Source organism: Ranitomeya variabilis, chromosome 3, assembly GCF_051348905.1.
Source record: "Ranitomeya variabilis isolate aRanVar5 chromosome 3, aRanVar5.hap1, whole genome shotgun sequence".
Taxonomy (NCBI): Eukaryota; Metazoa; Chordata; class Amphibia; order Anura; family Dendrobatidae; genus Ranitomeya; species Ranitomeya variabilis.
This window is the reverse complement of record NC_135234.1, coordinates 607827592-607854192: the sequence shown is the minus strand read 5'-3', so window position 1 is coordinate 607854192 and position 26601 is coordinate 607827592. Positions and strand designations below refer to the sequence as shown.

The 26601-nt window shown below is 40.3% G+C and overlaps 1 protein-coding gene across 4 annotated transcripts in view; it reads left to right on the top strand.

The window, feature by feature from the left end:
- Positions 1-15836, top strand: part of VWA8 (von Willebrand factor A domain containing 8) — a 523579-nt gene extending 507743 nt beyond the window's left edge. For all 4 annotated transcript variants that reach the window (XM_077297321.1, XM_077297318.1, XM_077297319.1 and 1 more), the window contains exons 42-46: positions 1904-2029; positions 4342-4500; positions 8583-8681; positions 9576-9814; positions 15462-15836. In XM_077297321.1, coding sequence (XP_077153436.1) covers positions 1904-2029; positions 4342-4500; positions 8583-8681; positions 9576-9814; positions 15462-15570 — 732 coding nt within the window. In that variant the 3' untranslated portion in view covers positions 15571-15836. The remainder of the gene's footprint in view (positions 1-1903; positions 2030-4341; positions 4501-8582; positions 8682-9575; positions 9815-15461) is intronic.
- Positions 15837-26601: the final 10765 nt, after the last annotated feature.

Genomic DNA, 26601 nt, shown 5'->3' with positions numbered 1-26601 from the left:
TTTTGTTTCAAGCAAAAAAGTCATCTCTACAAAATGGGAAAAATAAGCGTGTTTTGAGTTCTCCATCCTTTGATTGTATGTGATAAAAGTAATGTGTGACCCTGAGAAAATGCCTAGGCAGTCAATAGTGGCTATCAGGGCTGTGGCGTTGGAGAAGGTACAGAATGGACCAACTCTGACTCCTAAAACATATAATAAATTGGATACAGTAGTACAATGCAGTATTTGCTGTAAATGTTTTCATAAGAATCTGGGAAAGTTATGAAATGTCTACTAAATGTCTGTTCTGTTCCTGATCTAAGGATCTCGGCTTTTAGTTGAGATGAATCTGTGCTGGACTATATGTCCATGCTCAGTAGTGAGGCTGGGCTGTGGGGTCTGGGAAATTGAGGAGTCGGTGGTTTGGCTTACTGACTCCACACCCCTCGCGGCTATATATAATCAGTCTTCACTCAATCACATATAGAACAACAGATATTAATAGCATTTAAAACAAGTGCTAGAGGGAATTCTCCCAGATTTATGACAATTTCCATCCCTCCTAAAGGAAATACAGTTTTATGGATGTCCAAATATGAGTCTAATGGCTCTTTTCCATTTGCGAGAATCACGTCCATGTCTCACATGTGAAAACCAAGCTCTGGCGCCGGCACTCCAGAGCGGAGCGTGCAGCTCCATGTGTTGCTATGCGGCCGCACGCTCCGCTCTGGAGTGCCGGCGCCAGAGCTTGGTTTTCACATGCGAGACATGGACGTTTTTCTCGCAAATGGAAAAGAGCCCTAAAAGGTAAAATATATCTATTCCGAGCCCACGGTATTATCATGTGAAGGTAAACGCATACCAAGAGGAGTCTTTTGAGCAGAATGTGAAAATAAAAATAAAAAGTTCCTAGTACTACAAAGTGCTGAGGGAAATCCCTAATTCAGCAGACCTTGAGGGATGGCGTGTTTACACAGCCCCTGAGGAAGCGACAGCTAGTTTTGGAACGCACAGGATTTGGTCCGCTAAATTGGTGATGCCACATACCACACTGGGGAAGGTCTGGGTCATGACACGTACAGTTCTGTGGAGCTTCCTTTGTGACTTTTGCACTTGAGCTTTAAAATACTTACAATGTCTGTGCGTGGAAAGTTGGTTTAAAAAAATGTTGCTTGTATAATTAGCAAGAATTGCATTATTTTCATTATTCATATGGCCCTAAGGAAAATATGCTAAATTTGATCTTTTCTTGAGATTATTTTAGAAGCTTCATTTTAAACAAAATCTGTCAGCAGGTCTTTGATATGTAATCTAAGAACAGCATGATGTAGGAGCAGAAACCCTTATTCTAGTGATGTGTCAACTTACTAAGGCTATCTTTTGCTATTTCTATAAAATTTGTGTTTTATTAGCAAGAGATTATCACTAGGAAACTAGGAGTCTTGTGTCTCCTAGTCCAACCATGCCCCACCATCAATATGCAATGTCAGAGAAAGCTGCTAAACAGTGGGGTCATTAACAGCTCAGCTTTTGAGCTTTGCTAGATCTGCAGCAGAGAAGAGAAAACTGTGATCCTGTCACACCTGCTGCACCCAATAATCTAAGTGATACATCAATACAATCATGCTCTCAGCCCCTACATTATGCTGCAGTAAAATTACATTGTAAAACCTGCTGACAGATTCCCTTTGAGCTTTTAACTATGGCAGTAGAAACACCAAAGGATCTATAGGATGCTGTGGAATAGTGTTTTGGAAGAACTATAGATGATGTGTTAAACAATCTGAGGGAAGAGGAGGTCCTGTGTCATAGTGCTACGGTACTGTTACAGTTTGGCAGGACAGAGTGCACTGTATAATATATAACCGTATAATAAAAGATATGGATCGAACAATGATTCGTCCTGTCCTATGCTTTATTAAAGGCGAAGGGTAAAGAACGACAATGGCTTAAACATCAAGCAATGGGAGAACTGGATGACACCAAAATCATTGATGGCTTGACAGGAGAAAAAGCAATTTACAAAAGACGTGGAGAGCTTGAGCCCGAGGTAAGTAGTCTGCTGAAGTGTTTCTTGGACATGTTGTCTTCGGGGTGCGGCTATCTAGTAGAATCATGTCTGACTAATCATATTGGTCAGATGGCTGGTGAATGCCAAGTCTGCAACAGTACACATTTCCATAAGACATTTTTTTCCAATGTTAATACTTTGAAGGGTGATATAGATAATTTTAAAATGTATTTTTAATTCTATAGTTACTGAATATACATATAAATATAGTACATTTACTGTTGATTTTAGGTCCACTACCATTTCTGTACAACTGACATGCAAATATCAGTCAGGATAATATTAGAAGACCGTACACAGAACCTCCTGACGCATACACAAAATCTAGTGTGTGACATACCCGCCGTGCATAATCCTGACCACAGTGACTGTATTATTTCACATGGCCGTTTTCTGAACGACTTGTCTCTCACAGTTCTTCTGTTATGGTTAACGTCCTGGATGACAATGCCACCAAATCAGCAATCGATCACTGCTTTGATCTGTGACCATTCTGTCCTACGTGAGGAATGGATCAAGTCTCTCCTGGAATGTGGACTAAATTCAGTGATGAAACCCACCAACAGTGCTTAATACTGAGACAGCCGCAAAACCTATTTGGGATATGCTATCAAAATTCATCTTTAGATATAAATTGCTTGCTAAGACTGCTAAAACTAAATGTGTGTACGGTAATTTAAAATACATGCATAGTTCATTTTCAAGGGGTTTCCAAGGCTTCATCTACACTTCTGCAGTTAGTCTGTGACTAAAATTTAACACACTGTCAGGATTCTCTTGTATTGCCAGATAGAGTATCATGGGTACACAATTTACCTTCTGGAGGTCACTTGCTAATAGGTTCTCATAAGATTCTAGATGGCATGTTTGCATGTTTAAAACTTGCACTCATGTGACGTCTGCTCAGTCTCACAGTAGAGAAAAGTCCTGAAAGTGTGCATTGTGCTCACTGTCAAGATTCTACAATCATATAGGTTGACTGTAGAAATGTACCACATGCCACCACATGCCTGAAAAACCACTTTATTTAATGTTCTTGTGTTGCCAATCAATAAAATCAGCATTTATAATATACTAGATGGTTGCCCGATTCTAACGCATCGGGTATTCTAGAATATGTATGTATGTATGTACGTCGCGCTTAGCACAGCCACGTAGTATATAACACAGCCACATAGTATATAACACAGCCACGTAGTATATAGCAGCCACATAGTATATAGCACAGCCCACGTAACAGACAGCCACGTAGTATATAGCACAGCCACATAGTATATAGCACAGCCATGTAGTATATAGCACAGCCACGTAGTATATAGCAGCTACGTAGTATATAGCAGCCACGTAGTATATAACACAGCCCACGTAATATATAGCACAGCCCACGCAGTATATAACACAGGCCACATAGTATATAGCAGCCACACAGTATATAACACAGGCCACATAGTATATAACACTGCCTATGCAGTATATAACACAGCCCACGTGGTATATAACAAAGCCCACGCAGTATATAACAGCCCACATAGTATATAGCACAGCCCACGTAACACAGACAGCCACATAGTATATAGCACAGCCATGTAGTATATAGCAGCCACGTAGTATATAGCAGCCGCGTACTATATAACACAGCCCACGTAATATATAGCACAGCCCATGCAGTATATAACACAGGCCACGTAGTATATAACACAGCCCACATAGTATATAGCCGTGTAGGCACCATATCCCTGTTATAAAAATAAAATAAAAAATAGTTATATACTCACCCTCCGGCATCCAGCAAAGCTGTGCCGATGCGCACGATGCTGCCGCCAGCTTCTGTTCCCAGTGATGCATTGCAAAATTACCCAGATGACTTAGCGGTCTAGCGAGACCGCTAAGTCATCTGGGTAATTTCGCAATGCATCACTGGAAACAGAAGCTGGCGGCATCGGTGGACGTTGGAAGGTGAGAACAGCACAATTTTTATTTTTATTTTTTATTATTTTTAACATTGCGGTATATCTTTTTACTATTGATGCTGCATAGGCAGCATCAATAGAAAAAGTTGGTCCGGGATGGGGCGACACACTGGCGCTGACTGGAGGGGAGTAGGGAGGGGCAAATTCGCGGCCGGACTAAGCCTGTCGCTGATTGGTCGCGGCCTGCCGGCTGCGACCGATCAGCGACGCGGGACTTCCGTTACAGACAGACAGACGGAAGTACCCCTTATACGATAATATAGATAGATAACAACAGTATGCCTGACAGCTTTGTCTCTTGTGTACCAAAACTCTTCACAGCTTGGAAGTCCGCCGCAAAAGCCCAAGCGTTTGCGCCTCCTGGTTGATGTATCTGGCAGTATGTATCGCTTTAATGGGTTGGATGGCAGGCTGGAGCGCTCTATGGAAGCAACATGCATGCTGATGGAAGCATTTGAGAACTACGAGCATAAGTTTAAGGTAATTACAAATAAGAATTACACGTGCAAGATGCCCTAAAGGTAACCTTAGGGCTGATTCATGCTCCGTGGCCAGCATTGCCCAGCTCCATCATATGTGATTCATTGTGTCTGTTGCCAGGATAAGAAAAACCACTTAACCACAGTTGATATTTCATTTTTCAGATGAAATACTGGATTAAACTTGGAAAGGAATGTGTCAGCAGAATGTTGGTGGAAAATTTAACCGTGAGCACTACTAGAGAAGGGGTGCTAAGGACAGGTTCCCAAACCATATAGATTAATAGTAAGAGACCCAGCACTCAACTTTAGGTAAGATGCAGCAGGAAAAATTTATTGTAGTAAATACAGAAAAACATGTCTCATGGATGCCGCGTCAGAGAGCAGTGCAGCTCCAGGAATCTTCCTATTTGCTCATAGCAGGTTTACCTAAAACAACCACGCTGAACTAATTTTGATATATGATCGTGCAGCGATTATAATTCCCGTTACCGGCTTTTATTTAATAACCTGTAACCGATGAAGGTCACAATCGACCGAAACGTTTTCCTGTATTTACTATAATAAATTTTTCCTGCTGCATCTTACCTTAAGTTGAGTGCTAGGTCTCTTACTATTAATTTAGCAGAATGTTGGTGACACTTTTTTTTTTTAAGTTCAGTGGTAAATGTATAAAAATAATTACTGCTTTCTATTGATTTATAAATTAACAGCTATAAGTTGATGGAAGTTTTAGTCATTGTTATTGATTTTATGCATTTGCCATTTTAAAAGTAAAGGTGTGCAAAAGTAATAATGGTTATCATGACCAGGTTTGCCAACCTCCTAAAAAAAAAAAATGTTTTCTGGACAACTAGACTCAAATTCACAGACGGCTTAAAATTTTTACAGACATTTGACATGCCCCTAAAGACCACACCCCAAAATGACTTAGAGGAGCCAGAGGAGATTACAATATATACAATTTTCCAGGGGAACTATATAACTGTGTGGTTCACCGTGCTGTGCATACACTATTGCTGGAGTCCAGGGGATTGCTATATACACAGCACCATAATAATATATGCATATCTTCCCCATATATGTATAGAACTCTAAACCAAATGGTGTGGTGATTGATTGATAAATACAGTGGGTACGGAAAGTATTCAGACCCCTTTAAATTTTTCACTCTTTGTTTCATTGCAGCCATTTGGTAAATTCCAAAAAAGTTCATTTTTTTCACATTAATGTACACTCTGCACCCCATCTTGACTGAAAAAAACAGAAATGTAGAAATTTTTGCAAATGTAATAAAAAAGAAAAACTGAAATATCACATGGTCATAAGTATTAAGACCCTTTGCTCAGACACTCATTTAAGTCACATGCTGTCCATTTCCTTGTGATCCTTCTTGAGATGGTTCTACTCCTTCATTGGAGTACAGCTGTGTTTAATTAAACTGATAGGACTTGATTTGGAAAGTCACACACCTGTCTATATAAGACCTCACAGCTCACAGTGCATGTCAGACCAAATGAGAATCATGAGGTCAAAGGAACTGACCAAGGAGCTCAGAGACAGAATTGTGGCAAGGCACAAATCTGGCCAAGGTTACAACAGAATTTCTGCAGTACTTAAGGTTCCTAACCGCACAGTGGCCTCCATTATCCTAAAATGGAAGAAGGTTGGGACCACCAGAAGTCTTCCTAGACCTGGTCGTCCAGTCAAACTGAGCAATTGTGGGAGAAGAGCCTAGGAGAGAGAGGTAAAGAAGAGCCCCAAGATCACTGTGGCTGAGCTCCAGAGATGCAGTAGGGAGATGGGAGAAAGTTCCACAAAGTCAACTATCACTGCAGCCCTCCACCAGCAGAGTGGCCCAACGGAAGCCTCTCTTCAGTGCAAGACCTATGAAAGCCCGCTTAGTTTGCTAAAAAAAAAACACACGAAGGACTACCAGACTGAGAAATAAGATTCTCTGGTCTGAAGAGACGAAGATAGACCTTTTTGATGATAATTCTAAGCAGCATGTGTGGAGAAAACCGGGCACTGCTCATCACCTGCCAAATACAATCCCAATGCGAAACATGGTGGTGGCAGCATCATGCTATGGGGGTGCTTTTCAGCTGCAGGGACAGGATGACTGGTTGTCATTGAAGAAAACATGAAAGCGGCCAAGTACAGAGATATCCTGGATGAAAACCTCTTCCAGAGTGCTCTGGACCTCAGACTTGGCCAAAGGATCACCTTTCTACAAGACACTGACCCTAAGCACACAGGTAAAATAACAAAGGAGTGGCTTCAGAACAACTTTGTAACCATTCTTGACTGGCCCAGCCAAAGCCCTGATCTAAACCCAATTGAGCATCTCTGGAGAGACCTGAAAATGGCTGTCCACCAACGTTCACCATCCAACCTGACGGAACTGGAGAGGATTTGCAAGGAAGAACGGCAGAGCTTCACCAAATCCAGTTATGAAAAACTTGTTGCATCATTCCCAAGAAGACTCATTGCTGTACTAGCTCAAAAGGTGCTTCTACTCAATACTGAGCAAAGGGTCTGAATACTTATGATCATGTGATATTTCAGTTTTTCGTTTTTAATACATTTGCAAAAATTTCTACATTTGTTTTTTTCAGTCAAGATGGGCTGCACAGTGTACATTAATGATAAAAAAAAAATGAACTTTTTTGAATTTACCAAATAGCTGCAATGAAACAAAGTGTGAAAAATTTAAAGGGGTATGAATACTTTCCGTACCCACTGTACACATATTTGGTATCCTCATGACTGTAATAACCTGGAGAATTTATTCAAAAGGTAACTTGGTATGAAACATGGACAGTAAAAAATAGAAACAAAAAAACAAAACAGCACTACAATCACTTTACTCTACATCTGTGACACACACAGAAAATAATTCAATGAAATTAGTAATTTATATGTACCCCAAAACAGCTCTAAAACATAATACAATTTGTTCTGCATTAAACAAAGCTTCATAAAGCTACGTTAAAGGAGAAATAGAAAAAAATGGCTGGTCATTCAGGATCGGTCATTAAGGGTTTAACATGCTAGTATATTCTGCCAGAATGGCTGTAGACAATTTGGAGGAGAATTCTATCTTTGACCTTTACGCACCTTCACAGGTTATGCCAAGATGGGTATAGCCCTTTAAGTCTGACGTTTTTGCCAGATTAGTGATGACTATAATGAATTAGTCTTCTTTTCCTACGTAGTCTCATAATGGATCTCTCAAACTTCCACTTTGTTTAATAGATTAAGTAATGGTACATGTAGAATATATCCCCATACCAATGCTATCTTCTGCCATAACTTTTATGATATATCAAAAGATAAGGAAAGGTGGATTTGCCCTTATATGAAGCATCGAGGTAAGACGTCAGTTGCCAAGATGTTTGTTCCATATAATATATACATTAAATGCCTGGTCGATGTTAACAAATGATTATTTGTAATGAGCAGATCCAGCTAGTCTGGTCATCTTCAGTGTGTGTGAGTCCACAGGAGTGTTTTGGAATGCCGAGTGGGTAGTTTCCAGCCTGGAGGCACATGAGTAAACTTTAAAGTGTGGTAATCTTTCCGTGCAGGCCTTCTTAGGGGCTGTGTGAGGAAGGTGAAGAATGTTCAGAAATAACATTACAGGCTGAAATGTAGAAAATGCTGGAGTGAAGGAGAGCAGTGCAAACTGTATTAATTGATCCACACCGCTATCACACGTACGGCTTGTATGTGGTATGCTGTAACTGCGTCATGGACTCAAGTGCAAAAGACAACAGGTTGTAAATTCATGTGGCTTGACAGTTAATATATCCCTATGTATCATTTATATTTAGGGAATCAAGCACTGTACCTCAAAAGTAGAACTCTTGTGGAATACAAAACTGTAAAGCGCTGCGGACTATGTTAGCGCTATATAAGAATAAAGATTATTATTATTAATGCTGGTCTCCATAAAAGGATGAAGGGATGTAGGGAACGACCTAAATAATAAAACTATACACAGGACTGCCTTAATTGAAGTCCTGATAACCAGAGAGTGTGTCTTCATTCTTGATATAATTTAATTTTTTTTTACATCAGTACGATGTATCGGGTCATTCAGGAGATGGCTACAGCATTGAGTTGATCAGAAGTGACAAGATTCCCAGAAATAATAAGCAGAGGTTAAAGATTCTGAAGGTAAACAGGTTGGAAATGCAATGTAATTGACAATAAGTCCTGTTTTGTCATTGATATTTAAATTTGTATAAAAGAACGAATGTAATTTCCAACATTAGATTAGAAATAAACTGAAAGGAGAAAATACTCACTCTATAAATACTCACTCGCCTTTCGCTAAACGAAGCGTAGGCAAATATTCAGATTGGCATAGCTTCTTGTTTGTTTGTATTGGTTGAAAGTTTGGAAGGTCATTTACTTCCAGCAGCATAGTACTATATGTGAACCCAGTTAGGAAATATAATTCTCTTACTGTATGCTCTGTGACTCTTAAATGGAACCCGTCAGGTTGTACATGTAGTCCGATCTGTGGACCTCATGGTGTAGAGAAGGAAAAGCTGAGCAGAATGATATACAGGTTTGTGGGAAAAAGTTCAGTGTTATTTATTGGAATCCCTGGTGTTTGTATACATATGAGTCCGGTGGACAGTGCTACTGGTGATTGTCAGCGCTTTCTGCATGCAGTCACACAGGGAAGACTGTCAGTCACTCAATAGGACCGTCCACTGGATGCAAACAAACATCATGAATTTCAATGAATAAAGTGGAAGCTTTACTGAAGCTTTTTCCACAAAAACGATATATCGACCTGATCTTCCGCTCCGCTTCTGCTTTTGCCTGAATATCACACACTATTTTTAACACAACAGGTTCCCTTTAAGGTTTGATTACTCTTACTCTAGATACAGAGGGTACTTGCTATATGTTGTAGTTTCCAAACTTTTTGCTAGGAAAACTAATTGTTTGCCACACACCTTTTGTGACACTTCCACTGTATGTGTATTTGTAAAGGAATTTAATGTTATGTCAACTGTAAAATTAACATTTACTTACTTACCTACTCTTTTTCATTAGACCATGCATGCCCACTCGCAGTTCTGTATGAGTGGAGACTACACACTGGAAGCCACAGAGCATGCTATAAAAGACATAGCCAAGGAGGACGCAGATGAATATTTTGTCATTGTTTTGAGTGATGCCAACCTAGAACGTTATGGCATACCAGCAGCAAGGTTTTCCCAAGCCTTGACGATTAATCCTCAGGTTAATGCTTTTGCTATTTTTATTGGATCCTTAGGAGACCAAGCTGAAAGGTAAGGGTTCAAACTAGACATGACCAATAAGTCACCACACGATTACATTACTCGCACAATTGAGTTTATTAACTTTGATGAAATAATTAATTTTTCTCCGAGTCTGTATGACTAGTGTACATTGGTTTAACCCCTTATAAATTCCTCTTTAAAAAAATAGTACATGTATGTATATTGTAGAATTCACTGAATAGGAGCCAAAGTGCAAAATGGGTTTTAATTGAATGTGTTTATCTTTTTCCATACCATCCATATTTCAAAGTGTTTATTCAACCATTATACACTGAAATTAATTCAGATAAAAACATGAAAAGTTATGTTATATCATCATAATGGTAAAAAGATAACAGCAGGAAACAAATAAGTCTATGTCCCTGAAACATAACGTTATGCCAATTAGAATATGAGGATTTAAGTATAACATATGATATGACAAGACAATCAACTCAAAATCACTTTTTTGATTGGAGTTCTTATCTTCCACGGGTCAGTTCATAGGAAGTCACAATAAAATTAATAAGGTAGAGAAGAGAGTAATAGGAAGAAAAGACTAGGTAGCAAGCACGGCTGTGGAGTCGCAGTTAGTGTCCATTTTGGTGGAATCGGTATAAAATGGACCAACTCCTAAAATATGTAATACATTGAGTACAGTAGATTAGTTCAGGATGTGCTGTAAATTTTTTCATAATTTGGAAAGGTTATGAAATGTCCTATAAATATCTGTTCTGTTCCCGATCTAAGGATCTTGGCTTTTAGTTGAGATGAATCTGTGCTGCACTTTATGTACATGTTCAGTAGTGAGGCAGGGCTGTGGGGTCTGGAGTCAGGGAAATTGAGGAGTCAGAGTCTGAGTCGGAGGTTTTGCTTACCGGCTCCATAGCCCTGGTAGCAAGAATTGAAATTTAGGCTGGAGCCACACTAGCGTATTGCATCCGATGCGAGAGCATTGGATGCGATATGCTAATGACCCTCGGCTCCTGCTCTGCTGCGTGCAGGAGCCGAGTGTCGTGCGTCTGTGCTCCGAGCCTCTTGTACAAAGCGGATCGGAGTACAGCCTTGAAGGAGATGGAGAAACTAATTTCTCCATCTCCTCCATTGCCAGGGTCAGCGTTTAGCGCAAAGCACTCGGATGATATCCGAGTGATGTGCGTTTTCTCACTTGCACCCACAGGCTTATATGGGTGTGAGTGAGCCGAGACTCGGCCGAGTGTCTGTGACAATCGCAGCATGCTGCGATTTCACTCGCACCTTGAAAATGGCTGAGGAAAAAAACGATGATGGGAGCTGCCGCATAGAGGAATACTGGTCCGAGTGCTATGCGATTTTTTATCGCATAGCACTCGTCTGTATTATATGATAGTCTGACTCTGGCCTTAGAGTGAGTATACCTACAATTCCTGGCTCCTCAGGGGAAAACTCCAGTCTGTTTGTCCTATCAGTTTGCTATGGAGAGTCATCTCATATTCTCTAAATATTTGATCCATGGTAACCAAGTCTTCTCAAACAAGGTAGCCTTATCTAAAAGGGTACTAGAGAATGTTTCATTAGCCATGATCCATGAGATTTATAATTTTAGTCGATGATTGTTAATTGAAGGAGTCCTCTAAGCACCTGCATTGGTAAGCAGCAAGGAACATATGAGATTAGCTACTGTTTCGGGATATTGGGTATAAGTTTGTTCAGTTAAGGTACCGTCACACTAAGCGACGCTGCAGTGATACAGACAACGATGCCGATCGCTGCAGCGTCGCTGTTTCGTCGCTGGAGAGCTGTCACACAGACCGCTCTCCAGCGACCAACGATGCCGAGGTCCCCGGGTAACCAGGGTAAACATCGGGTTGCTAAGCGCAGGGCCGCGCTTAGTAACCCGATGTTTACCCTGGTTACCAGTGTAAAATGTAAAATAACAAACAGTACATACTCACCTTCGCATCCCCCGGCGTCCGCTTCCTGCACTGACTGAGCGCCGGCCCTAACAGCAGAGCGGTGACGTCACCGCTGTGCTGTGCTTTCACTTACGGCCGGCGCTCAGTCAGTGCAGGAAGCGGACGGCGGGGGACGTGTGAGAGACATCAGAGGGTGAGTATGTAGTGTTTGGTTTTTTTACGTTTTACACTGGTAACCAGGGTAAACATCGGGTTACTAAGCGTGGCCCTGCGCTTAGTAACCCGATATTTACCCTGGTTACCAGTGTAAAACATCGCTGGTATCGTTGCTTTTGCTGTCAAACACAACGATACACGGCGATCTGACGACCAAATAAAGTTCTGAACTTTAATCAACGACCAGCGATATCACAGCAGGATCCTGATCGCTGCTGCGTGTCAAACACAACGATATCGCTAGCCAGTACGCTGCAACGTCACGGATTGCTAGCGATATCGTTTAGTGTGACGGTACCTTAACGCCTTCCATGGCAATTTGGTGAAAGAGACATGGGTGATAAAAGCAAATTCTAAAGTGTTGTACCCAAAGGCAGGACCATCAGATATGTAATGGCAAATCCCTCACTCCCACAACCCGTAAAACAAAGGTGGGAGGATCCCAGACAAATCTGCGCCATATCTCTGAGGTGTCAGTTACCACCTCATGAGGAGTTAATTTCCAGATTCCTTCAAAGATGTATTAACAGAACGTTTAGCTGTGGACTGTGGCCATATCCTGCCAATCTCTAATGGATAAAGATTTACAGAGATCCTTCTCCCAGTGGAACATGTAAAAAAATGTATTTACTTGCTCTACAGAGCATCAGTGCTGTCAGTCAGAGCCGGTTTGCAGTTACTGGTGCAGCTCACTGTATACTGAGCGGTGACTGAAGCCGTGCCTCTATGACTGAAAACCTGAGGCTGCCAGGAGAATAAAGTTAATTTCCTCCCAGCAGCTGGGCTTTCATGTGTTTGACTGGCTTTTTTTATTGCATGATTTGTGTGAAACATTTAGTTTTTTACAAGTAAAAAGACGTCGGTTACATCAGTTCCCTTATTGCAATACAACATTGCTCTTTCCCATCCTATTTCTGACCAAGTTTTTTTTCCTCATTTTTAAAAAGTTAAAAACCGTGTAATATGATATTGTATGTCCTTGAAATTGATTTAAAACCAGAATTGACTCTAAGTTGGTGTTGTGCAGTTACACTAATTTTATTGCCACAAAGCATTGCATGGCAGAAGTGACGGAAGTCCAGGCTGAACTTATTAATACTGTGGCTACAGATGGGTTCCTTTCTTTTATACTATCGATACATTCCTTTAATGATCTGTTGTGAAACATTGAAACACATGACTTTCAGATTAATGCCATTGTTACGACACTGCTATGTCACTTTTTCACCACATTCAACCTGGTGTTGACACAAGTGGACATGGCCATGTACAGAGGAAATACGGACAATTGCTGAAGCATGTATACTGATGACTTATGTCCACTGTGACAGAGTACCTATAAAGTACCTCAACCAATGAAATGCTACACATTAAAGACAACACCCACATAGACAAACTTAATGTAGAGGATGAGGGGACATGTAGGACAAAAGCCTAAAGGACCATGTACAGTAAGTATAAAAAATCACCAATAATATTACTGATGAGTACTGTAAGTAAATGAATGCTGGCACTATAAATCACAAGTAAAGACCTGCAAAATGAACTAATGGATAATGAACACTTCTCACTAAATTCCTGTTCACCAATACTATTAATATATGAACACATGCTGGCCCCAAATGAATTAAATAACAAGCAATATAGATATACATTAGTTCAAGTTTTATAGGTAACAGGTCAAGTGGTGCTCAAAATACATGTAAGCAACTGTGATTTTGAAGTATAACCTAAACTAGCAGTAATATACCTAAATATATGAAGATCTTACTCAAGTAGCTTCTTAACACCTAACATTGTGAGTTACAGTTAATTTAGTGACAAATTGTGTAATAGGTGAGGAAAGATTGAACTTGATGCACCTACCGTAGGTCTTTTTTTTTCAACTCATGTAACTGTGTAGCACTCCACTTCCCATCACACATTCCTACATGTGTTTCGCTGTGTGCTTCCTCAGTGACTGATGGCTTTAATGACATTGTATTAGGCTTATTGTATGCGTAGTCCGGCCATTATATTTATCAACAGATCATGCACATTAAGATAGAGACTAGCTCAATGTTTTTATAGTGTTCCTATATTAACCCCTTAGTGACGGAGCCAAATTTTTGAAATCTGACCAGTGTCACTTTATGTGATAATAACTCTGGAACGCTTCAACAAATCCCAGTGATTTTGAGACAATTTTTTCGTGACTCATGATACTTTATGATAATGGTAAATTTAGGTCAATATGTTTTGTGTTTATTTATAAAAAATATCAGAAATTTGAGAAAAATGTTAAAACATTTGCAATTTTCAAACTTTGAATGATTATCCCTTTAATTCAGATAGTCATACCACAGCAAAATATTAATAAATAACATTTCCCATATGCCTGCTTAACATCAGCATCATTTGTAAAATTTTATTTTGTTTGCATTTTAGGAGGTTTAAAAATGTAGCAGTAATTTTTCATTTTTTTCAAGGAAATTTACAAAATTTATTTTTTTAGGGACCTATCCATGTTTGAAGTGACTTTAGGGGTCCTATATATTGGGAACCACCCAAAAGTCATAGCATTTTTAAAACGGCATATTGAAAACTGCAGTCAGGTAGTTTATTAACCCTTCAGGTGATTTTCAGGAATTAATGGAAAGTGGTATGACAGAAATGAAAATGTGTATTTTTACCACATAAATGTCGCTAACTTCTGAACAGGTTACAACAGCCGGCAGACTCTGAGGCCACTATTTGGTCATAAATTACCATGGCAAACATCAGGACCACCCAATCATGATCTGAGGGCACCAATTGGGATAAAGAGGAAGCCCCCACACTCTGTTAACCATTTATATGATGTAGTCACTATTGACAGCAGCATCTAATGGGTTAAGCAGATATGGACGGTGCAAACACTGATCTTGGCTGATACAGCAAGTTGTCAGCTATAGTGTACAGCCGACAGCTGCTGGATTGTCACCTGTATGGGGAGGATATTCTCTTATATGTCAGGTCAGTTAAAAGACGTATTGACGGTCATTAAGGGGTTAATAAGTCCCCCAAAATGCATTATGAGATAGTAATAACCTTTATATGGAAAAATGGTTTAATAAATGGTTTTCTAACATGTTGAAATGATAAAAGTAATGTGTATTGTACCCAAGGCCGTGCAAGCAGTTGTTCTGCCAATATAGGGTGATTTAGATAAAGAATAATAATAATAATAATAATAATCTTTATTTATATAGCGCCAACATATTCCGCAGCGCTTTACAGAAAGAAAGAAAGATAGAAAGAAATAGTCTAATAAAGATGATCTTAAACACAATGGGTCATTTATCTAATGATGTCTAGCCTTCTCGTTCTGTTTCCTTCTTGGCATAGCCACCTGCGTTAGTGTATCCTTCCTTGGTCTATTCAGGAACATTTATTCATTGGGCAATTGAATAGCGTGTATCAATTCATTATTCACAATTGAAAGCTTTTTTTTAGCTCTAACTCTCCAATGGCAAGAGATTTGCATTGCTAATAAACTTTTCCCTCTTTCCCTCTTTAATCCGAAGGCTCCAGCGGACACTTCCAGTGGGGCGATCTTTTGTTGCAATGGATACAAAGCAGATCCCACACATCCTGAAACAAATATTCACATCCACCTTGTTGTCAAGTGCTTAGAGGCAATATCAAGGACTGGTTCCTATCCACAGAGAAATGAAATGTAGATGATTCGATTGTAAATATTGCTTTCTCATTCTTAGATTTGCTTCTGATTTTAAACTTTTCAGCACTTTTTTTGTTAGATTATGATTTTACTACTATTATTTAATAACCTTCGATTGATCAGTTCAAATTAAATTCCGATGATTTATCTTTATTATGAGAATATATACGAGATCTATAAATGGCTGCTATATATTAAAAGGACCATGTCTCCTATACAACTTGTAGTCTTTTATTTCGTGCTTGGCTCTGAAGTGACCTCTCTGTTTAAAGAAGCACTCCTCCCATCAAAATGTTTGTCCTCTTAATATATTGCAATCATCATATTATATAGCACTGTATACTTTCAATTGATCAATGTGCCCTTGTACCCAGTTATAGGAGTTGTCCGATCCAAATCGATAAGTCTACAGTCACTCTTTGTGACTGCAGACTTATGAATCTCCCCAGCTCACACACTGTGCGTTGCAGGGGTTCACTGGTTTCTGAGCCCGGATTGGAGGGTATGTATGAGTTATACATACTCCTGGGCAGTGGGAGCAGCCTCGCTCCCTACAATTGTATTCAGGTGTGCCACCAGGAATTTCAGGTCCCCATACTGACAACAGTTTTGGGCCTCCTTGAGACTCTACCCAAGTTCCACCCCAGCTCCGCCTCCACCCCTCAAACATTCCACAGTACCACTGCCCACGATTTAAAAAACTCCACTACTGCACCACATCCTCACCAATGACACATTAACAATTCCCATCAGACAACATTTCAAATACATAGCCATAAGCTTTTGATTTGGCCAAAAGATTTTTTTTTAAGCTGCCACCACGACTCAAGTAGACTATTTTGGCAGGGCCTTACTCTGCTCTAACCTATTAAAAATTTGCTTAAATTCCCAGTACTTTTTAGCTATATTTTTATTTTCTAAGGGAATGTGTCATACACATTTTTTAAATGATCAATAATTCTACATACAAGGAACAAATACCACCACACCATGACCAGACCACATATTACCACCCCATAGTGACCGAATAATACCACATACAGGGAACAAATACTGCCACACCATGACCAGACCACATATTACCACCATATAATGACCAAATACTATAATAATGATCATTAATAAAAAAAAAATCACAACACCAATATTACCATAAGTGCCATTATACACAGGAGATCTGTACATAGTATACAGTGTATAGTGTCAGTGTACAGGTAATACAGGGATCACCAGTGATATTATACACAGGAGCTCTGTATACAGTGTCAGTGTAAGGTAATACAGTGGCTCACCAGTAAAATTAAACGCAGGACCTCTGTATATAGTGTCAGTGTACAGATAATACACTGATCACCTGTGACATTATACATAGGAGCTATGTATATAGTGTCAGGTTACAGGTAATACAGTGATCACCGGTGACATTATACATACATACATTATATATACAGGAGCTTTGTATATAGTGTCAGTGTACAGGTAATACAGTGATCATCTGTGACATTATACATAGGAGCTCTGTATATAGTGCATAGTGTACTACAGGTAAAACAGTGACACTAAACACATGAGCCATGTGTATAGTGTACAGGTAATACTGGGATCACTAGTGACATTATGCACAGGACATCTGTATATAGTGTATCGTGTACAGGTAATGCAGGGATCACCAGTGCCATTATGCACAAGATCTCTGTATATAGTATACAGTGTATCTTGACATCTCTAGTTGAAGTCCTTTATCTTTGCTTTTCTTCATCCAGCACAGATCGCCATCACTTCTTCCACTCAGGACTTGTCTCTGCAGAAAATAGCACACCGTTATCTAGAGCACCACTTCCAGAGCACATTCCACTTTTTTCCCCCAACTTCTACACTATTTTAGATGAAGAGAAAAGCATCATAGTGCCGTTAGAATCTCTCTAGCCCTGCACAGTAATAGGACCTTCCCCTCAATTCATCATTTGCTCACCTACACCCTCAATTCATCATTTGCTCTCCCCACATCCCACCCTTAAGTCAGCACCATTTGGTGTTCCACACCACCAATCTTAATTCATCATCATTTGCAGTACTCCATCCCTCATTCTCAATTCGTAATCATTTGATGTCCCCCACACTCCATCCTCAAGTCATTACCATTTGCTGTTCCCCACCCCCAGTCTCAATAAATCATAATTATCTGTACCCTATCCCCCAGACTCCGTTCATAATCATTTGCTGTACCCTATCGTCCAGTCTCAATTTATAATAATTTGCTGTTTCCCATTCCCTGTATGAGTTATTAATCATTTGCTGTACTCCACCCCCAGTCTCAAATCATCATCATTTGCTCCCCCCCTACCCAATGCCATTTAATTCATGACATCATTGCATAAGGCGCCGTCACAGAAAAGATGGACGGAGCTCCAAGCTGCGCGCACATTACAGTTCTGTTGTCGGCCTTGGAGCTCCAGGAACGCTCCATGTGCTTGCGAGATGTGCTCTGCAACCCACCGCTGCCCCGTGGCCCGTGAACAGAAGCAAAAGAGAGACTGGGTCCAGGCACCCCTCTTTGCTTCTGCTCACTGGACCCAATACACCCAGTAAGGGTAAATTGTCTCTTCATAGAGGAAGAGGACTAGAAGTCTAGTGCCACCTATAGGAAATAGTAATCCTAAAAGTTAATGTTGATCCTTTTGCGAGCCTTGTCACATGACTTAGGATCCTTTGTGTAAGACATGAGTGACTGCAAAAGTCTATGGCAGAGGGGAAGAGGGAGCAGCTGAGTCAGTAGTTGAAGAGAGGAATGATAAATTCAGGGACAAGAGACTTACTATATAAGTCCTGGGTAAAAAGGCAAAATGAGAAATTTAAAGTACACAGTGCCTTATAATACGATGACTGCAATATATTAATAGGATAAAAACTTTGATCAGAGGAGTGCTTCTTTAAATAGATGAATGTTTCATACTTGTCATGGATTGTATGAAAGTCACAGGTTCTGTACTATTTAATATTCATAGCCAATGCTCATGGATATTAAGATAGAAATCTATCTTATAATGGGGTTCTGAAAATTAGCAAGCCATTATGATTAAACTGTACTTAAATTCCATTAAAGGGAATATGTCTGCTGTTGCAGAAGTACAATGTACTTTAGACTTCAGTTGCCTCAGCTTACATCTATATTAAAGGGAATCTGACAGCAAATGTTTGCTATTTATTCTGAGAGCACCATAATATAGGGTACAAGAGTGTGATGTGTCACTTATTAGGCTGTGTTGTAGTTTCAATATAGTAAGTATTTTATCAACAGGAGATTATCACTAGAGGACTACATCTCATATGCAGGCTAGTCAGGATAAGCTGTGTAACCCCGCCCCCACCACCAAGTAGCAGCTTGTTCACATTGCACATTGTACACAGGAAGCTGCCAGTTAGAGGTGTGGACGGTGTTATACACAGCCCAGAAGTCTTAGCTCTGCTACAACTACATTAGGCAAAACAGGGATTCTATCCAAACTGCACCAAGCAGCCCAGTAATGATACATCGCTGGAATCAGGCTTTCATACCCTATCTTATGCTGCTCTCATATTATATGGCAAAAACCTGCTGACATTATTTTTAAGCAAGCTCAGGCAACTGAAGTCTAAATCATATTGTTCTTTTGCAATAGACCTCATGCATCACAAGAACCATTTGTAGGAGTCGGTTTGTCCAGAAAAACTCTCTTCACACAGCTTCCTTTAATATAAGGAACCATTCAGCTGTTTTTCCTTGTACATTAAAAAGCAGAACGATTTTCATCAGTGTTTGGTCAGTGTGTCAGTTTTTACCATCAGTGATTTTCTAGTATGCTCCAAAGAAAACAAAAATTGCAGCTCTTCTCCTACATATAATCCTGTTAAAAACGTAATGCAAATGGATCGCACACAGATGGGATTCATGTGCTGTCCGTGATATTCATATACATGTAGGCCCCGATTCATTAAGACTGGCTTTTCGTACACGTGTCTTAATAATGGGCATGCAGGAGAAAGATGAGGTGCATGACAATTAATGAATTGGGCACATCTTATCATTGGCATTCACCAGTCAAGGACTGGAGTAACATTTCTGGCTGCAACTTTTAATGAATTTATTGGGTGGGCATTGCTATGCCCCACCTCCATCCATTTTTCCATACCTGGACAAAAGTCACAAAATGTTTGTGTAACTGTGTGTTGCACAAAAAATTTGCTCCTTTTGAAAACGTTTTACAACAGAATTTTGTTGTAAACAGCATGATGAATCAAGACCATAGACTTGTATAGGTGATTTTTGTCCTTCACTTGGAACAAAAATGAACATCTTAGGCTACTTTCACACTAGTCCGTCGGTACGGGCCGTCGGCCCGACGTACCGACGGACAGTGTGTTAATTTAGCTCAATGCGGGCAGCGGATGCAGTTTTTCAACGCATCCGCTGCCCATTGTAATGTCCGGTGAGGAGGGGGCGGAGTGGCAGACTCGACGCACCAAAAAACGTTACATGGAACTTTTTTTGTGCCAACGGTCCGCCAAAACACGACGCATCCGTCGCACGACGGATGTGACGTGTGGCAATCCGTCACAATGCGTCGCTAATGAAAGTCTATGGAGAAAAAACGCATCCTGCGGGCAACTTTGCAGGATGCGTTTTTTTCTCCTAAACGACGCATTGCGACGTATTCCAAACAACGCTAATGTGAAAGTAGCCTTACTGATTTATTTTGTGAACACATTGTTTTCAAAGAAGCATGGACATGTGCAAAGCCAGATAGACTATAATGGGCAGCACAGACAGTAGTGTACCGTCATGGGAAAAAGTGTTGAAATTGTTCTAGAAAATTAAGTATTTCTCCCAGAAAATTATTGCACATGTTTTATTATATGATATGAAAAATTTGGCACTCCAGATATTGATGCCGAAACGTCAGATATATTATCTTGTGCAACAGAGTTGTTACCACATTAAATAAATAAGTTTTGCATCACTATCTGGAGTGCCAAATTTTTCATATCATATTTTAGAGTGGATTCCTATTTGAGCACCCGAATCAAGTGATGTGTGCATAGCCTTTTGGACATAATTTCACACACTTTTCAAAATTGTGGGTAAACAACTTTGTTTCAAGCATGTGATGCTCATTCAAACTCGCCTGTGGCAAGTAACAGGTGTGGGCAATATGAAAATCACTCCAAAAACAAGATAAAAAAGGGAGAAGTTGACTCAGTCTTTGCATTGTGTGTCTATGTGTGCCACACTAAGCATGGAGAACAGAAAGAGGAGAAGAAAACTGTATGAGGACGTGAGATGCCTTCGATGCTGAGATTCATTTGATTCTCATAATTTCTTGTCTATTGAATACGAACTTCCTTTTGCCATTGTAACTGTTTCAGATCTTTATCCTCAAAATGTTAAGGGTTATTTCAGTATCACTAACAAAACTAGTTTTCTGCACATTTCTATTTAGCAACAATGGTTCTATTCGTGTACAGTGTTGCAGTCTTGGTAATTGTAACAAAGTACTAAACTAAAAGACAGCTGTCACAGTCAAATTTGATAAACTGTTGTGCTTCGCAGGGTCCAGGAGCTTGACTTGTGGAGCAAAATGAGGGATAACAAGCTCACTCAGTACCAGAGAGATTGGGACAAGAACAAAACTGGATACATGGGTCGATAAGAGTAAACAAGGAAAACCCAAAGGTTAAACTAGTTAGGTCATTCAGGGGTTAATCAAGAGAGAAGCCAGGAATACAGCCAGGTCAGAACACAGCAGTTTAATCCTAGTTGTACCCCAGAATTATCCAAAAAAGTATATAGCAGGTAACACAGGTGACAGAACAGGGGGATTTAAATGCAGCATCGGGAGCAGTGATTGGCCATCGAACCCATCCAATGACCAGCCTTTATGATTGACCAATGTGCTGGACCCCCCTAAATTATTTTTAACCACTCTTGCTGGCTGGCACCTGCACAGAATAAAGCAGTGGTGTCTAACGGAGAAGATGGACATGGCAGCAGGGACAGGTGAGTACATGACAATGATGTTGTTTCATTCAGCTATATTTTCCATAGGTTCTAGTGGTAAATACACAATGTACATAAGTTACGTGAAATACCAAATAAAACTATCATGAAATTAGTCTTACTTGTCTGGGACATTCTTGCACCTGCTACTACATTAACTGCCTTGCCGCGTTTATGGACTGCTTTATGACAATCCTTGAATAGTGTTTTTATGAAAGGACTGAAGAGTTCAAAGTGGCCAACTATCATCATAGTACATAATGTTGTTATGCCTATGTCCAGTGCCGCAGGATATCTGTCATCCATCTGACGTATCATGCGTCTTCCCTCCCACATATTCCCAGTCTTTTAAATGTCGTGCTCAAAAACACTTCTACACCTCTGTACTTATGTAATACTCACTTACACCCACAACGTAGTCTAAGCTTTTATTATACTAGCTTACCCTTGCTTCTTTTTTTAGCATCTCTTTGAACCATGTAGGTTCCCTGATCTTTAAATATGACTGATAGTTCTCTAACTTAAGAGGTCACGTAACATATCCTGGAATTTTCACACTGTACATTCTCATAGGTCCTATACATCTTGGATTTCATATTGTAGACACTTTATTCTCAATCATGTTACATTATTTAGCTGCTGTAAAGACAAAGTACGCCGGAGCCGCAGCCTGAAGACAAGAAGAGGACATCATCTGATGAAGATAGGAGGCACCGGACCCAGACCAGCAGCGGGAACGCCCCTGGGTAAGTATAATCTAACCTCTTTTTCTTATCTTTTAGGATACATCGGGGGCTTATCTACAGCATTACAGAATGCTGTAGATAAGCCCCTGATGCCGGTGGGCTTACATCACCCTTGGTTTTGGGGGTGACAGATTCCCTTTTAGGAACTTAGCTAGATGTGTGGTGAGCACTTTGAACCCCAAAGTGCTTCACAGAGGTTTATAATGTAGAGGCATAAAAATAAAAATATTTTTTTTTTTACAAAAATGATATTTTTGCCCCCAATTTTTATTTTCCCAAGGGTAACAGGAGAAATTGTACCCCAAATGTTGTTGTGCAATTTGTCCTGAGTACGCCGATACCCTATATGTTGGGGTAAACCACTGTTTGGGCGCATGGCAGCGCTCGGAAGGGAAGGAGCGCCATTTGACTTTTCACTGCAAAATTGGCTGGAATTGAGATAGGACGCCATGTCGCATTTGGAGAGCCCCAGATGTGCCTAAACAGTTGAAAACCTCCACAAGTGACACCATTTTGGAAAGTAGACCCCCTAAGGAACTTATCTAGATGTGTGGTGAGCACTTTGAACCCCCAAATGTAGAGCCGTAAAACTAAAAAATCAATTTTTTCTCAAAAATGATCTTTTTGCCCCCAATTTTTTTTATTTTCCCAAGGGTAACAGGAGAAATTGGACACCAAACGTTGTTGTACAATTTGTCCTGAGTACGCTGATACCCCATATGTGGGGGGGACCACTGTTTGGGCGCATGGCAGAGCTCGGAAGGGAAGGAGCGCTATTTTGGAATGCAGACTTAGATGGAATGGTCTGCGGGCATCAACGTTGAGCCCCTGATGTGCCTAAACAGTAGAAACCCCCCACAACTGACCCCATATTGGAAACTAGACCCCCCCAAGGAATTTATCTAAATGTGTTGTGAGAACTTTGAACCCCCAAGTGTTTCATTAAAGTTTACAACGCAGAGCCGTGAGAATAAAAAAAAAAATTTCCCAACAAAAATGATTTTTTAGCCCCAAATTTTCCCGAGGAATTGGACCACAAAAGTTGTTGTCCAGTCTGCCCTGAGTACGCTAATACCCCCTATGTGGGGGTAAACCACTGTTTGAACGCACGGCAGAGCTCGGAAGGGAAGGAGCACCATTTTACTTTTTCAACGCAGAATTGGCTGGAATTGAGATCGGACACCATGTCGCGTTTGGAGAGCCCCTGATGTGCATAAACGCTGGAAACTCCCCAATTCTAACTCCAACCCTAACACACCCCTAATCCCAACCATAACCCTAATCCCAACCCTAACCACACCCCTAACCCCAACATAACCCTAATCCTAACCACACCCCCAACCCTGACACACCCCTAATCCCAACCCTAACACCAACCGTAAACATAATCAAAACCCTAACCCCATTTTTAGCCCTAACTTTAGCCCCAACCCTAACCCTAATTGTAACCTCAACCCTAATTTTAGCCCCAACCCTAACCCTAATTGTAACCTCAACCCTAACTTTAGCCCTAACCCTAGCCGTAATGGGAAAATGAAAATAAATACATTTTTTATTTTTCCCTAACTAAGGGGGTGATAAAAAGGGGTTTGATTTACTATTTATAGCAGGTTTTTATGTTTGGTAGCTGTCACACAGTAAAAGACGCTTTTTATTGCTAAAAATAGTTTTTGCATCACCACATTTTAAGACCTATAATTTTTCCATATTTTGGCCCACAGAGTCATGTGAGGTCTTGTTTTTTTCGGGATGAGTTGATGTTTTTATTGGTACCATTTTCGGGCACATGACATTTTTTGATCGCTTTTTATTACGATTTTTGGGAGGCAGAATGAACAAAAACCAGCATTTCATTAATTTCTTTCGGGTGAGGCGTTTATACCGTTCCGCGTGTGGTAAAATTGATAAAGCAGTTTTATTCTTCGGGTTAGTACGATCACAGCGAAACCTCATTTATATCATTTTTTTATGTTTTGGCGGTTTTATACAATAAAAACTATTTTATATAAAAAAGAATTATTTTTGCATCGCTTTATTCTGAGGGTTTTAACATTTTTATTTTTTTGCTGCTGATTCTTTATCACGGCTCATTTTTTGCGGGACAAGATGACGTTTTCAGCGGTACCATGTTTATGCATATCCGTCTTTTATCCGTGTGTTATTCCACTTTTTGTTTGGCGGTATGATGATAAAGCATTGTTTTTTGCCTCGTTCTTAATTTTTTTACGGTGTTCACTGAAGGGTTAACTAGTGGGACAGTTTTATAGGTCGGGTCGTTACAGATGCGGCGATACTAAATATGTATACTTTTATTTGTTTATTTTTTATTTACATAAAGAAATGTATTTATTGGAACAATATATTTTTTCCTTATTTCGTAATATAAAAAAATATATTTTTACGCAGTGTAATGTTTTGTTTTTTACATTCTCCCAGGATGGGACATCACTATGTAGTGTCAGATCGCTGATTGAACAGCACTGTGTCAGATCAGCAATCTGACATGTAGTGCTGGAAACTTGCCACCACCTGGTCTCAGCAGGCGCTCACAAGCCACCTCCCTGCAGGACCCGGAAGGACCTCCGCAGCCATCTTAGATCCGGGGCCTGCAGGGAGGAGAACGGAGGAGACGCTCGGAACAACGCGATCACATCGCGTTGTTCTGACGGTCTCAGGGAAGCACACAGGGAGCCCCCTCCCTGCGTGATGCTTCCCTATCCCACCGGAATGCTGCGATCATGTTTAATCTCAGTGTTCCGGGGGGGTTAATGTGCCGGGAGCGGTCTGTGATAATCAGCTGACACACGGCCGCGCTCTCCCCGTGAGCGCGGCTGATTGCCTATGACGTGCTATCCCGTCCATGGGAATTAAGTCCCAGGTCACATGGACGGGATAGTACGTCCAATGGCAGAAAGGGGTTAAAGTGCCGGGAGCGGTCACGGACTTGGTGTCAGCTGTGAGAATCAGCTGACACCTGGGCCTCAATCAGCCGCACACCACCTGGGTGCTTGGCCGCTTAGCCTTGACATACTATCCCATCCATGGTCATACGGGCCCAGCCCACATGGACGGGATAGGACATCGGATGTCAGAAAGGTGTTAAGAACCAGTTGGCTTGAAACGCGTAAGGCCATTAGTTTCCCAGGTTACTTGCTTTTTTTCAAAATCAATAGTTTTATACAATAATTTGAACCATGTTATTCGTTAAAGATTTTTGTTTTTAAATTTTTTACTGATGGATCTGTTGCTGGGATACCTTTCCTTCTTGGATGTGGCTCAAAAGTATTATTCCCCTACATATATGGGGTATCAGTGTACTCAAGAGAATTTGCACAACAACTTTTGGGGTCCAATTTCTCCTTTTACCCTTGGTAAAATAAAAAATTGGGGGCGAAAAGATTATTTTTGTAGAAAAAAATATGATTTTTTTACTTTCATTGCTCTGTTATAAACTTCTGTGAAGCACTTGGGGGTTCAAAGTCACCACACATCTAGGTAAGTTCCCTGGGGGGTCTAGTTTCCAAAATGGTGTCACTTGTGTGGGGTTTCTACTCTTTAGGCGCATCGGGGGCTCTCCAAACGTGACAAGGTGTCCGATCTTATTTCCAGACAATTTTGCATTTAAAAAGTAAAACTGCGCTCCTTCCCTTCCAAGCTCTGCCATGCCCCCAAACAGTGGTTTTACCCCCACATATGGGGTATCAGCATACTTAGGACAAATTGCACAATACGTTTTGGGGTCCAATTTCACCTGTTACCTTGGTAAAATTAAAAAAAATTGGATCTGAGGTAATTTTTTTGTGAAATAAAGTTGTGTTCATTTTTTTTATAACATTCCAAAAATTCCTGTGAAGCACTTGAAGGTTTAATAAACTTCTTGAATGTGGTTTTGAGCACCTTGAGGGGTGCAGTTTTTAGAATGGGGTCACACTTGGGTATTTTCTATCATATAGACCCCTCAAAGTGACTTCAAATATGATGTGGTCCCTAAAAAAATGGTGTTGTAAGAATGAGAAATGCTGTTTAACTTTTAACCCTTATAACTTCTTAACAAAAAAAATGTTGGTTCCAAAATTGTGCTGATGTAAAGTAGACATGTGGGAAATGTTACTTATTTAGTATTTTGTGTGACATACAGTGGGTACGGAAAGTATTCAGACCCCTTCAACCCCTTAAGCCCCGAGGGTGGTTTGCACGTTAATGAC